The sequence below is a fragment of the Prunus mume genome, linkage group LG3 (genome assembly GCF_029339155.1).
Source record: "Prunus mume cultivar Tortuosa linkage group LG3, ASM2933915v1, whole genome shotgun sequence".
Taxonomy (NCBI): Eukaryota; Viridiplantae; Streptophyta; class Magnoliopsida; order Rosales; family Rosaceae; genus Prunus; species Prunus mume.
Window position 1 is genome coordinate 27,148,024 of NC_142700.1, and position 14,131 is coordinate 27,162,154.

Sequence of the window (14,131 nt, forward strand, 5' to 3'; positions counted from 1 at the left end):
TAAGCACAAAAGAGGAAATAGCCCAATTGCTTCAACTAGAGTAGCCCAACCAAAATAACCCATTAGTTTATATAGCCCATAAAGCCCAAATACTTGGTGAATTTAACCCACTTATTAGATGACTTGACCTTCTATATTAAAGGGCCCATACCATTTGAATAAAAGGAGTCCAAGGCCTTTAGCACTTGGCTGAAGCAGAAGTCCACGAAGAAAGCCAAAGATTCACATGTGAGGGGCTGCTGGGAGAACAAGTTCCAAGTGCAAGCATTCAAGAAACCAAGGGGTATTAGCATGCAGGGGAAGATGTTATCCCTTAAACCAGCAGGCGCACCCATTTTCTTTCCTTTATCAGATTTGGCCATGAAAGGAGGAGGAAAGGAGAGAAAGAAGATGGGTGAAAATGGAAGCTTCTCCTCTGAAGCTGCTGAAGCCTCGAGCTCCCAAAAATCCCTGATTTTGTGGGATTGGGCAGAACTGATTTTTACCTCCATGAGGTAACTTAAGAAAGAGGAGAAGAAAGGAAGAGGAAAGCTTAGCTAGATTGGAAAGAAACCATTAGGGTTTCTTGGAGAAGACCCATTCTCAGCAGTTATAAATAAGACCACTTCTACCCAACACAACACAACCCACAATCTTCAGAGAGCAAGCTTTCTCTCTCACATGCAAACCCAAGAATTTTCGTGCTATCCTTCCTCATTTTCCTTTATTTCCCCTGTTTTGGCAGATTGTGAAGCTTTGTGAGTCACCGTCAAGCTGCCGGAAACTGCGAAAGTCACCTAAAACTCTTCACCATCCTTCTCCCTCTTCATCAAACCTCCTTAGAACCTCTCTCCCTCTCCATTAGAACCTCTGTACCTCATAGGAACCCACAGATCTCTCTCCTAAAGTGCTAAACCCATGATAATTTTTGCTGCCATGCCATAAATCACTCATGCCAAGCTAGAATATTTATCTTGTAATTTGTTGTCATTTTCATTGGTGAAGGTAACCAAGGAGTTTCCTAAGGCGTCATCATGCTTTCGAGACATCCTTAGGGCTTGATCTTCGAACCCAGACATAAGGGGACACTTGCATCAGATTGCTCTTCAAAGACCCACCCACTTGCTGCTAGAAGAAAAAAAGCCCCTACAAGGTTATATGAGGAACGAATTTATCTTAACTACAAGATTATGTTTAGTTAGATTGCGCTTAAAATATTTTCCAACTTAAAAAGGTCAAAACCTTTTCTTCTTTTTATTTATCGTAAACTATTTTTTCTTTCTAATTCCATCGTCAATCCCATTCTCCCTCTAACTCTATATACGATCTAGAGAAACATTAGCAGTGGATTTTAAAATACATGAATTCATGGTTGCATGCACGAGCTCTTTTCCTTTACCACTGTATTTTAAAGCATTATGCAGAAAAACTTTAATAAAGGCATGTGCTAGTAAGAAACTATGTCAAAAATAAATTCAACAGAGCCAATTATTATTTTTTGAGTCTTTTTTGGGTTTGTTTATAGAAATTAAATGGTGTAGGGTTTATCTATATCATTAGTGCTAGATAGTTCAATCAATATACAAACCAAAATACTTTAAATTACATTACAGTACAAGATGTTGCCCAATAAGTGACTCCTGTTAAATTTGCATAAATGGATCATCTTTAATCAAAGATTTGACACTTCATTGTGAACAAAGAAGGAGCCAGTAGGGCCATCATTGGGCAGCAATGCTAACTTCACAATCCTGGCACCACCTTCTTCGACAGGCAAGACGCCGACATTGCAGTTTATATCTGTTTTGACAAAGCCAGGGCAGACCGAATTGATACGAAAATTGAGGTACTTCTTTGCTAGAATCCTTGTATATGCGTTCAGTGCTGCTTTTGAGACTATATAGGCAGGCATAGAAGAAGGCCAGCCCTTACTTTCAAGTGAACCCTCCTTGAAATCTTTTAGAAACTCAGTCAGTACCTCATCTACTCTCTCTTCTATTAGGTTTTCGGCATCAGTAAAAACTCCTTTAGCCCAATCGCTTGGTATGTTGTTTAACTTCCCGGCGACAGATGAAACATTAACAATTCTCGGTGAGTCAGATAACTGGAGGAGTGGGATAAGTCCTTCAGCTGTTCTTTTAGCACCATAATAGTTTATTTGCAAGCATTCTTCTGCGAACTCATAAGTTTCATTCACTAGTTTACTCAAATCAACTTCTCCTCTTTCCTGTATCAGCAAAAACAAACTTATCATTATGGTGCCTATTGGCCACCACTCACACAACACCCCAAACGAAAAATGTTGATTAAAGTTTGCCAAACCACAGATCAGTTTAAATTCTCACTTTGGCACATGCCTTGAAGCTTTTAGTTTTTGATAACTATGGATAAAAATTATGCAAAAGACTTACCACGGCACCAGAGGCTATTACAGCTTTAAAAGCATCGCCGTCTAATATGCTTCCAAAAATCCCTGCATTGTTCACCTGTGCAGAGTCCAACTGTTACACTTTCTGTTTTCTTTTAGCAAAGAAAAGAACAGATTTTTTTTTATATAGAAAATGAAATGAAAAGAAAGTTGATAGATCCTCTGATTACTATGACAATCTCTTTGTTGTTACAACCATACTATTACCAACCATAAAGGCCAATGCCTTTAAAGAAACACAATAATTATGCTACTTTGCCAAACCCCTTAACTCCAGCTACTGATCTTTCTAGGGTACTTGTAAATTGTACAGAAAGGGATCATATCATATATGAAAAGATTCCAAGAAACAAAAACAGAGTGGCAGACATAGAGTTAGATTTGAAAGTAAAACCTTCCACAACTGGTAGTTATGTGAAACTTGTTTTGTTCTTCAAAAAGCCCAATTCAAACTTTTAATGACTTTTATAGAGTTTAAAAGTCTGGAGGTATTCAATTTAGACTCTTAAAGAGTATATATAAGTCTAGTGATATTCAATTGTGACTTTTAAAACATATTTAAAAGTTCGGTGGTATTCAGTTATGACTTTTAAAAAGTATTTAAAAGTTCGGTGGTATCCAAAAAGTTAATGACTTTTAAAAAGCTTATTAAATGAATGACTTTTCCATACTTTTAAGGCTAACTGGTAAGAGCAAAAATCTTGCCAATTTACTAGTGACTTTTATCAACTCTATGAGAGTATTTAAGAATTTGTAATCTCTATGAAAGTCACTCACTTAAAAAAATGTCTTTATAAGTACGAATTGGATACAACCCCCTAAGACTTCTACTTGTTTCAAAGATAACTTGTTGATGATATAATTAAGCTAGTTATTACTTGGTTTGCTATTTTTATTCTCCAATTACATTTTCTATATGATTCCATATTTCATCTCCTTCAATTAAATCGCGTTCGGATTAAGAGTTAAATTCAAAAGATATAAACTTTTTCAAGAAACCTGCAGCTATGATCATATACATACCAAGATATCGAGTTTCCCAAACTGGGTTTTGATGAAGTCTGCCAAAGAAGCAACAGTAGCAGGGTCAGCCACATCAAGTTGATGAAAAACCACTTGACCTGAGAGGCCAGACTCTTTGAGTTTCTCAACAGCTTCAAGACCCCTCTTCTCATCTCGGGAAGTTAAGACTACGGTCAACCCATTTGAGGCCAACTGCCTCACAGTTTCCAATCCTATGCCTTTGTTTGCTCCAGTAACAACTGCATACCTAAGAAAACACAAACACCAAATTCATAGAAACAAAAACAATTAAAGGGATTGGAAATCGGACAAGGAAACGAAGAATAAAGAAGTCTAAAGTGCTACCTCTTTGTTGCTTCTGCCATTGATAGATTCGAAACGGGACGGTCTGTGAGAATTGAGATGTGTATTAAACAGAAGGAGCCTTCTTTCTTTTATAGTGAATGTTCTTGGAAATCCCTTGAATTTTGTGTTGAAATTGGTTCAAATTTAATGGCATGTGATGTGTTTTGAGTAGCCCTTGTTAACTTTGTTGGCTCAAATTGCACCCACGTGTATAAGAACCCTTGTAAAGAAGAAATCAAATTTGTTTCTTCATGGTGGAGGGCAGCAGCCTTTGTAAGAAGAAAAAGAAGAAAATTATTGATTCTTTTGTTCCTATATACGTACTGGAGGGAGGATGCTTCTAGTGTTTTCTAGAAGTTGGTCAAAAGATTTGTTTGGATTTTTTTTTTGGGTTTTAAGATTTTCAAGGAAAAAAATGGGGGCGTGGTGACGAAAGTGCCCACGTTGTTGGAGAATTTTGGTGAAGGCAGTTGCAGCGCAGAGTAAGCAGTTTCGTATGCAAAAAGGGGAGAAAAACTTCCTGGCACGGGGATGCCGGGGTAAGAAATCCACCTAAGTATTTCCATGCAATGAGCTCTTGACAGCTGTCACCCACTAAAAAATTGGGGAAAAAAAATTTGTCGCCTCTTGCTCCTTCATCCTCCGCGTACCCTGCAACTCAAACCCATTTATTTATTTATTTTTTTTCTGAAATCAAACCCCCTCTTTTTCTCTCTCATCCCTCCCTCTCTCTCTCTCTTCTTTCCTCCCTCCCTCAGAGGTTGATAGAAAGAGAGGGAGAGATTGGCCTCTAAATCTGAAGTCAGCCACCTCATGGAGAGAGAGAGAGAGAGAGAGGTGAGGATGAGAGAGCCGACGAGAAGAGGGAGACGACGCCAACAACGATGGAGCATGAAGGAGTGAGAGGGATGCAGAGTATGAATGATGGCGGTGTGGACTTTGTCGCCGACGTTGGTGGATGTGGCGTGGAGCAGCAGTATGGAAGAGAAGACTTAGATGTTTGTCTGTTGGTTTTTTTGGGTGAGTGTTAAAGTGAAGTTGCAGAGTAGGCGGAGGATGGTGGAGCAACAGGCTTCAAATTTTTTTTTTTAACCCAAGTTTTATTGGGTGACAGCTGTCAAAAGCTCATTGGGTGGGGATACATAGGTGGATTACTTACCGAGCATCCCCGTGCCAGGGAAGTTTTTCTCCATGCAAAGACTGGTGGATTTGACTACTCTAAGAGCAAGTCCACCATGCAGCCCAGCCCGAGGAGGAAAAGCCAAAAAAATGGTTCCAGCGAAGCCCGGGGATGTAGGACCCACTATTTACGGGCTGGCGAAGGCAACTTCGTCATTGCAAAAAGGTGGAGTTGCGACTCAGCAGTTGCTATGCAAAGCGTTATTCAAATTTTTAACAAATTTGTTGGCGTACCTAAACAATTAATTTTAACAATATTTTCGGATGAGATTTTATGACGGTGAATGAGGTTGTGGTTTGTTTGATTCCAAATTTTAATCCAACGCTTTGGTTGTGGTTATTTTTGTATGGAATAAAATTATGAAAAAAAATCGAATTTTATTTTAGTTTCTTTGATAAAGAAAAATACTAAACTTGAAAGTGAAAAAAATTCTAGAGTTTTTTTTCCTAAAGTAAATACCTATTGAAAAAGTGACCCTTCACTGTTGTTAACACCAATTCTCATACATTTTATTCTACTTCTAGAATTACTCAACATATTTTTCACTCTTCACTCAACATTTTCTTCACTCTTCACTCAAAAATTCATTTTCATCTCTTTCACCTTGTAAATTCAGGCGTTAGTTATTATTTTTATGGCTTCTTCTATTGAAACCGGAGGAAGGACGTGGAGCACCATGGAAGATGTTTCTTTGTGTGAGGTTTGGCTCCGAGTTTGTCATTGTCCCTTGTCAGGCAATGAGATGAAATTTTTCCATATGTGGAAAAAAATTGCATTTGCCGAATTTTGCAAAAATTCGGACTCCACTCGACGGAAATGGCATTGTCGAGTAGGTGGAAACTTCTCAATAAAGAGATGGCAAAATGGAGAGATGCCTTGGCAAAAGCCATGAATTTGTATAGAATAGTGGGGAAAATTGCGTACTTGCAACGAAGTATAGTATTTTGTAATTTTCCAATCATTAAGTTTAATGTCAATATATATATGTTGTTAATATTTATTGCATTGTCAATATTTTGTTAATATTTCTTGCATTTCAAATATTTTGTTAATATTTCTTGCATTTGGATAATATTTTCGGATAAGATTTCTTGCGATTTTCAATATGTTGTCAAGACTATTTATTGCATTTCAAATATTTTGGATAATAATTTCTTGCATTTTCATTATGTTGTTAATATTTATTGCATTTCAATTGTTGGGTTCATAATTTCGGATGAATTCAATTTATTTCAGTAAGGTTAATTGCATTCATCCATTATTTTTATTTTGTTACTTGCATAATCAAGCTACGTATCTTTAAATAGTTATTGCAAAATTTCCTTTTTTTGTTAAATAGCTCATTCAAGCACAGATGTGGTTCGTGCAACCAAAAAAATTCACCCATCATGAATGTTGGGAGGTGGTGAAATCTATATTTTCCAACGGGTTTGTGTTAAGAGATGCCTCATGCACGACATCCATTCATTCTCGATTCCCCTATGGAAGACTCATAAAAGGAGATGCCCATTGGCGAAAGGCTGCGAAGGCAAAGCGGGTAGATTCAAGCAATCATAATTCAAAGTTTTGGAGAGAAATTGCATAGGCAAAACGGCATAAAATCAATGAATTGGACAAATGAACGCCAAGTTCTCATATGGAGGTGGCAATTTGCAAGCCAGGTGCAAGAGAAAAGGAGTCGCGCGATCGTGGTTCACAAGTCGGATCGGAATGAATGGATACAAGCCATATGGATACAAAACAATATTGAAGCTAGACGAAGAGATCTTATGGAAGATTAGACCTTTTGATGGGCCTAGCAACACGTTGATTGGGCGATTAAATGATCAAAACCATTTGTTCAAATTAGTTGGCATACCTTTTATGTATTTTTAATTTTCTTGTTTTCTATTAAAGTTGGTGTACTTCATGTTTTTTATTTTAGTAGTAGTAATTCTTAATGACTTGTATTGGATTTCTTTATTTAATATTAACAAAGCCTTCAATAAAAGACAATTTTATTCAACATGTTGGCGTATAGCATCAAACACAACATAATTCAGTGGAAGATCAAAACAAAAGTCCACTAAAAACAAGGCTAATAAATAATGCAAAAACAACACAACCAAACCATAAGCAATACTAAACAACACAACCAAAACATAAGGCCTAAAACATAACCAAAGCATCTATGCTCCATCATTCATCTTCATTCCCTTTCACGTCCATAAATGCTCTATTGGTAGCAAGTCAAGTTGGGCTTTCATGAATATAGGAAGATTGCATCTGCGCATATCGATCTATCATAGAAAAGGTCATCATACGATCGTCTCTCACCAACGGTTCCAGCTCAAGCGGTTCTCCATTTGGCCCCATGGGCCTTTCATAAATCCGGGTCAAGGCCGTGTTTATTGGATCCGGTTCATAAATGACCTCAACGTCATGGGTCAATCGTCTCGGTCTTCACAATCGATATTATTGAGAGGATGATGCTAAGGCCATCATAATGCTCCCGGAGGATCACCTCATCAAACATACGAGCCGCACCTCAACAATACAGTCTACCAGACGAGATATTATCTAGGTGACGGCATCCAAACCACATTTGAAATCCATTCCGAATCCTCGATCCCAAGTAGCAAAAATTATTTGCTACCTATCAAGAAGGATACAGGAAAGATGTCGAAAGGTGGATTTTGGGTCATCCTTGGGTAGATACAAGATAATACCCCGTCGGTGTATTGTTGACTTATTTGAGGTGCCTTGGCCCTCAAAACATCGTTGAAGACCGGAGATTGACCTCAGAAGGTCATTATGATGGCTTGCATCATCCTCCATAATATGCAAACCCATGTGTCGCCAGAGGATGATACGATTATTTGATGCCTTTCCTATTTCCGTAATCACCTTGCCAGGCAGTTGGGCAATTCTTCCATTGCCAATGCATGCAGGATCTACAATGAAATCACGGCCTTGGCTCGGATTTATGAAAGGCCCATGGGGCCAAATGGAGAACCGTTTGAGTTTTCCGCATCACAAAATCTTACGCCTTAGTGACTTCATTCGGGACAACCTCGTTTCACCTGATCCGGATGCTCCATAGATCGATATAGAGATGCAATCTTTATATTCATGAAGGCAGAGCATCACACTTGACTTGAACAAAATGGATGCATCATAATTGCAAAGGCATCATGCATGATTTTATGAACAAGTGGAGCATAGATCGCTTCGAAAATGGCAGTTATAAAATTCTTCCATTTAGTTATGATTTGGTTGTGAACCACGGCGGCGACCTTGTTTTTCCTCTTCCATTTATTTGTTCATGCCTCTGTCATTGATGGCTTTTTTCTTTTTTTCTCTCTCATGTCTCCATGTTTCTGTTTGATGTAATGGAATGAATGCTTGAAATGAAAATAGGATCTTTTATTGAATGCTTTGTTTATTAAGATAAAGAAATGCCAATACAAGTCATTAAGAATTACTACTATCTAAAATAAAATTCATGAAGTACAACAACTTTAATAAAAAACATGAAAAATAAAAATTCATAAAAGGTATTGCCCAACTAATTTCCGTACGAGTTGATGATTTTTCAAAATTCGGCATGAATTTTTTTGAACCCAAAAATTTCATCTGATTTGCCTGAAATTCATCCGACAATGAACAAACTTGGAGCCAAGCCTCACACAAAGAAACATCTTCCATGGTGCTTCACGCCCCTCCGGTTTCGATAGAAGAAGCCATAAAAATAGGAAATAAAAATATAAGGTGAAAGAGAGGAAAATGTTGAGTGAAGAATGAATAAAATGTTGAGTAATAGTAGAAGTAGAATAAAATGTATGAGAATTGGTGTTGAAAGTGAAGGGTATTGGTAGGTCTTTATAGGAATGTCAAAAAATCAGAATTTTTTAGTATTTTTTTTCATAATTTTATTGCTGGAAAAACACCAGCCGTTGGATGAGAATTGGAGAAGCAAATCGGAGCGTTGGGGGAGTGACACGTGGCTTCCAACCATTGGAGCCTATGTCGCGCTGACGTCATTTGACCTGGTTGATATTTTTTTACCGGAATGTCAAAAATAACATCTCAACCTCCGGCTTCAACAGCGTTGTTTTGGACACATCGGGCGGACCGAGTTCGTAGGACCCACCCCGTGGTGAAACTTTGACTTAGTGCGTTAGTCTCACTTCTGTCGAGAGATTGCTCTAACGCCTTCTCCAACTCATGAGGAGTTAAACCCAAAATTCCCCTCCAAAAAGTGACTATTTGGGTTTGGCCAAGATTGTTTTTCTCCCAACCCTTTAGACTTAAATTTTAAGTCTGCAACTTTATTAAATTGTTTAAGAATGGTTTAAGTCTATTTTTTTTTTTAATGGATAACTTTTCTTTATTCAATCTTTTTAAATAACTTCATAATTAAAAATTTTGAACAATTTGACATAAAAAAATTAAAATTCCACAAATATAATTTTATTTCAAAAGAAAACACACAACATAATTCTAAAAGAAAACACACGATACTTAAAATTCATCATATATGAAACCCAATAGGAATAAATTAGGGCTAGGCATTTGGACCCGAAACCCGGCCAACCTGCCCAAACCAAACCAATGGGTTGAGTTGGTTTGGTTTTTTTTCAATTTTTTTGAGTCATCAGTTTGAAAACCAAACCGAACTATACAGTTCGGTGTACGGTTTGCAATATTCAAAACCACGGTTTAACCAAACCAAACTGAAGATATTAAAAAATATTATATATAATATTATTATAATAAATATATATACATAATACATAGTTTCAATCTTTTCTTTTTCTTCTCTCTCAATCTCTCCGTTTGTCTTGTCTTCATCAGTCCCTCTCTCACTATTTTTATTTTCTCATTCTTCTTACATATGTCTTCATGCCCTCTCCCCGTCTCCCTCTTCTTCTTTTTTCATTCTTCTTCTTCTCTCTCCTTTCTTCTTCTTCTTCTTCTTCTTCTTCTTCTTCTTCTTCTTCTTCTTCTTCTTCTTCTTCATCTCTCCCTCTCTCTTTTTTTCTTCTTCTCCTCTCCATTGCTTTTATTTCCCCCCTCTCTCTCTCTCTCTCTCTCTCTCTCTCTCTCTCTCTCTCTCTCTCTCTAAGAAAGCCAAAAAACCTAAACCGAAACCAAACCAAACCACCAAGTCCAGTTAACCGAAGTGGTTGGTTTTCATCAATTATGGTTTTGTTTTGGTTTTCAAAATAGCCAAATCAAAGCCGACGGTTCGGTGTCGGGTTGAGCCCAAAACCGAACCGAGCCCAACCCTAGAATAAACTAATAACTGTTGGAAATACATTAATCAGTGACTATTTAAAATAACTATATATTATCAATATGAACAAAATAGGTACAAACTGTAATACAGAATACAATAAACAAAAATTAATAAAACTGTCTTGGATTCGAGATAGAGGCTTGCAGATTTGATGCAATGTCAAGACAGTAATTTCACCCCTTCTCAATGCTTGAAATTCTACAGATGACTTCCTCCTAGGATTCAACTATCTGTATTATAAGCCCTAAGACTCGGACTTAGAATCTGGCGAATTTTGTTTATTTTCCTCTCAGACAATGTAAAATGCTTGTAGAATGCTTTTTCTGTATCTAACGAATGAGGCCTTGTTTGATTTAAATAACACTCCGAAACCTTATCAGAAGAGTCATAATTGTTAGAAAACAGTTAATTAAACTAATCTGAATTAATAAAAAATTATTAATTCGAAACCAAAAAATTAATTTAAATCTGAAAGTGCCCAAGTGGCCCAAGGCCTAAGGCCATTTTTTTAACCATTAAATATTATATAATTTTATATAATATTCAAAGCTCAAATCGTTTTTGAAGCCCAATTTGCTTCCACTTGGCCCACTTTCATTTACCAAGTGTGGGACTTTCACACTTATAAAGACCTCACTCTTTCTACTTTCTACCAATGTGGGACAAAGGCTCTTGAATTTCATTCAAACTTCCAACAATACTCCACATTTGAATCTAAATTCTAGACCCCACATTTGAAATGTTATACTTATAGTGCTAAATGAATGTAATGCATTTGAGAGGAAGCAGATGTTATATATATCAGGAAAATTGTCTTTTGGACTTGAACTTACCCTAGTGAAAACATATCGGATTTACTTGGTGACGCAGTGGATATAATTGATCTTGAACTGTTCACCGCTATAGTAAACCTAGATAATATGTCTCACACATATAACATCTTAACAAACGTTAGTTCATACATTTTTGTTCATTTTGGTCCTGAACATATCCCAGGTTTCATGAGAGCTTTAGAGAACTTAGCATTTTTTTCGTTCTCATAAATGCGACCCCACATTTACTCCCATATAGGTGACACCAATTAAGAGTTTTCTGCCTCAACTCCTCTTAATAAGATATTAGTTTCATTAAATGCAAGCATAACCTTCACATCAACAGACAACACACTAACCGTCATAGGAATGAGTTCAATTGTGTGTTCAACTTTTAAATCTTACCCAACCAGTTTGCCTATTGAACCTAGACCATGGGATCTCCAATCAACTAGGTTAGGTTTCCGACAAGTTTGATTCATTGGATTGGCTTTAATCCCATTCCCCTCGATGTAAATTTGATTTGCTCTCTTGGTAGGCCTTTTGTCAAAGGATCTTGCAACATTTTCCTTTGACTTCACATAGTCAATGGATATAATTCCATTTGAGAGCAATTGTCTAATTGTATAAGCCTACGCTTGATATGTCTTGACTTTCCATTGTATACACCACTCTTGGCTCTTGCTTGTGTTGCCATACTATCACAATGTATACAAATTGCTGTCACAGGCTTAGGCCACATTGGAATGTCCTCTAGGAAGTTTCTCATCCATTCTGCTTCTTCAGGCTTTATCTAAGGCTACAAACTCTGATTCCACTGTAGAGCGTGCTATACATGTCTGTTTAGAATATTTCCAAGATACTGCAGCTCCACCTAATGTAAATACATATCCACTAGTTGATTTGGTTTCTTGTACTGTCAGAAATCCAATTTGCATCACTATAGCCTTCTAGAACTTGTGGATATCTTGTATAATGCAATCCATAATGTTGGGTGTATTTCAAATATCTTAACACCTTGATTGATGCCTCCCAATGATCATGTCCAGGATTGCTTGTGTATCTATTAATAGTCCCCTGAGTTCAGGATTAACGGTAGACTGTTGACCCCTTGCATGTTCTTACATAATTTCATCTTGTTTATCCCTCAAATACTTCTTTTTTCTTTGAGTAAATTTGGACACGTCCATAGACATTACTTTTTGTTCTTGGGCTTTCTTATCTTGTTGCTTATGACATGCATAAGCATCAGCTTGATCTTGGACAAACTTGTCCAATATGTTGAGCTTTCGTCTCCTATCCTCCTCAAAAGCAATACCTTGCTCCACTAATGTTTCCAAGTACTTATCCCTTTTTTTTTTTTGAGAAGGGTCAGCCATCTTACCCTTTTTTTTTTTGCAGCCTTTTGTTTATCTCGCCCCTCAGGCCTTGGACTAGGTGTGGTGATATCGTTTGCATCATCGTTATCCAAATTCACCATACTTAGAAGAACGTTGTGTGAGGAGGCTCATTTATATTGTTCCACTTTGGGCAATCTTTTAAGATTTTCCAAACATGGTACAACTTGAAAGGCCTATTTGGAGGCTTGTTATCATTAAGAAATATTGTTTTTGCATATATGTCCTACGTATGAAAAAATAAATTTAAGTTTGGAGTTGAATAAAATTACAAATATAAATTTAAAGCTTTAATAAAAATGGTTACTTACCACATCATGTAAATTTGAGCCATTTCATTCGTATTGGCCTTAGTCAAACATGCCTTCCAAAGAGAACATTGTTGGTTGATAGTCTTGAACCGAGAAGCAATGGCTTGAAATGTTCGTCGCTCGGGTTCACTAATGCCCGGATCATTTTTCAGACTTTTTTGATATACACACTTCCAAAATGTGTCGCTTGCTTGATTGGTGCCAATAGCCCCATTTTCACTGACAGAAACCCAATCAAGCCTAATAAACCATGGGGGTTGTTTGATATGAAGGTGGGCTCCACTAAAGAATTTGGGTCCAGGTAATAAGCGGTCTGGTATTTAGGTCCAAATTTGGGTTTTCTCAAATTTTGGCACATTCATTTTCTTGGGTTAGGAGAGGTTTAGGGCAATAATTTGGGATATTTTGGGTTTAGGTCCTTGGGTTAGAGATGGCCTAATTGACTAATAATGTAAACTAGCCTAATGTAAAAAAAAAATTTATTTTAGAATTAAAAATAATAATGGGTAGTTATGTTCTGTAAAAATATGATCAATTATTTGATTTTTCTTTTAATTTTTGAATATGAAAAATGTGAATTTACCATATTATCCTCATTCAATTAATCATTTCAATTCTTAATGTTTGCATTAACCAAGGGCGTTTTCTGGTGTTTTAAATGTTTCACAATTCTCTGTCTTTTGGTTTAAATATATAGATAGTGTTGAGGCCCAAAAAATCCACGCTTCGGCCCAAATAAATTCTCGACCCAATGCGATACCTTACCTAGAAGAAACCCGATTTGGGCACGCAAAAGTTCATGCGCTTGCACACATGCCACGCCAAACAAATAAGCAACACGCCACGCTACAAGCTTAAGTGGGCCCAAGCCACGCTAATGCCTAGGGCTTGCTAAGCGGGTTGTGGTATGGATGGTTACGAGTATTCACGAGGCCCATTGATGGTCCAAGGAGTGGAAGTTTTGGGCTACTTGGGAGCACCAAAACTCAAGCTCATTCCTTGAGTCCAAACATATGAGCAAGCATGAGAGAAAACCCAATAGCTCATCACCTTAAGAAAAGGCCCAAACATCTTTAAAAAATGTCCAATAGCCATAGCCCATAAAAAATCCCACATCAGCCAAAGCTTCCAGCAGTCTGACGAAATCAAAGGTAACTCACAGGCCGCTGGAAACAAAATACCAATAGTCCAGCCTAGCATCGTGGAAAACATCAAGCATCTCTGTTAAAACCATATCAAAGCCAAACCAGCAAAACCAAGCAAACCCATGTGCTGATCACCTTTTTGACCAAGCACCCTTACCCATTCTTTCCTCTTCAAGCTTTGGTGAGAAAACAAGAAACAAAAGTGGGTGGCTCCTCACCCACATGAAGAA

At 37.3% G+C, this 14,131-nt stretch overlaps 1 protein-coding gene across 1 annotated transcript; it reads right to left on the bottom strand.

The window, feature by feature from the left end:
• Positions 1–1,221: 1,221 nt before the first annotated feature.
• Positions 1,222–4,035, bottom strand: LOC103327052 ((+)-neomenthol dehydrogenase-like). The gene is made up of 4 exons (XM_008229330.3): positions 3,776–4,035; positions 3,431–3,677; positions 2,391–2,465; positions 1,222–2,206 (listed from the first exon to the last, which is right to left on the bottom strand). The coding sequence occupies exons 1-4, from the start codon at positions 3,793–3,795 to the stop codon at positions 1,652–1,654; spliced, it is 897 nt and encodes a 298-aa protein (XP_008227552.2). The 5' UTR covers positions 3,796–4,035; the 3' UTR covers positions 1,222–1,651.
• Between the last annotated feature and the right edge of the window lie 10,096 nt (positions 4,036–14,131).

What these genes read in the sequence shown, in the direction of transcription:
- LOC103327052 (XM_008229330.3), bottom strand. Translation starts at nt 3,795, where the DNA reads ATGGCAGAAGCAACAAAGAG. An exon ending in ATGGCAGAAGCAACAAAGAG is followed by an intron (nt 3,678 to 3,775) that starts GTAGCACTTTAG and finishes GTGTTTTCTTAG; the next exon opens with GTATGCAGTTGTTACTGGAG. An exon ending in TAATAGCCTCTGGTGCCGTG is followed by an intron (nt 2,207 to 2,390) that starts GTAAGTCTTTTG and finishes TTGCTGATACAG; the next exon opens with GAAAGAGGAGAAGTTGATTT.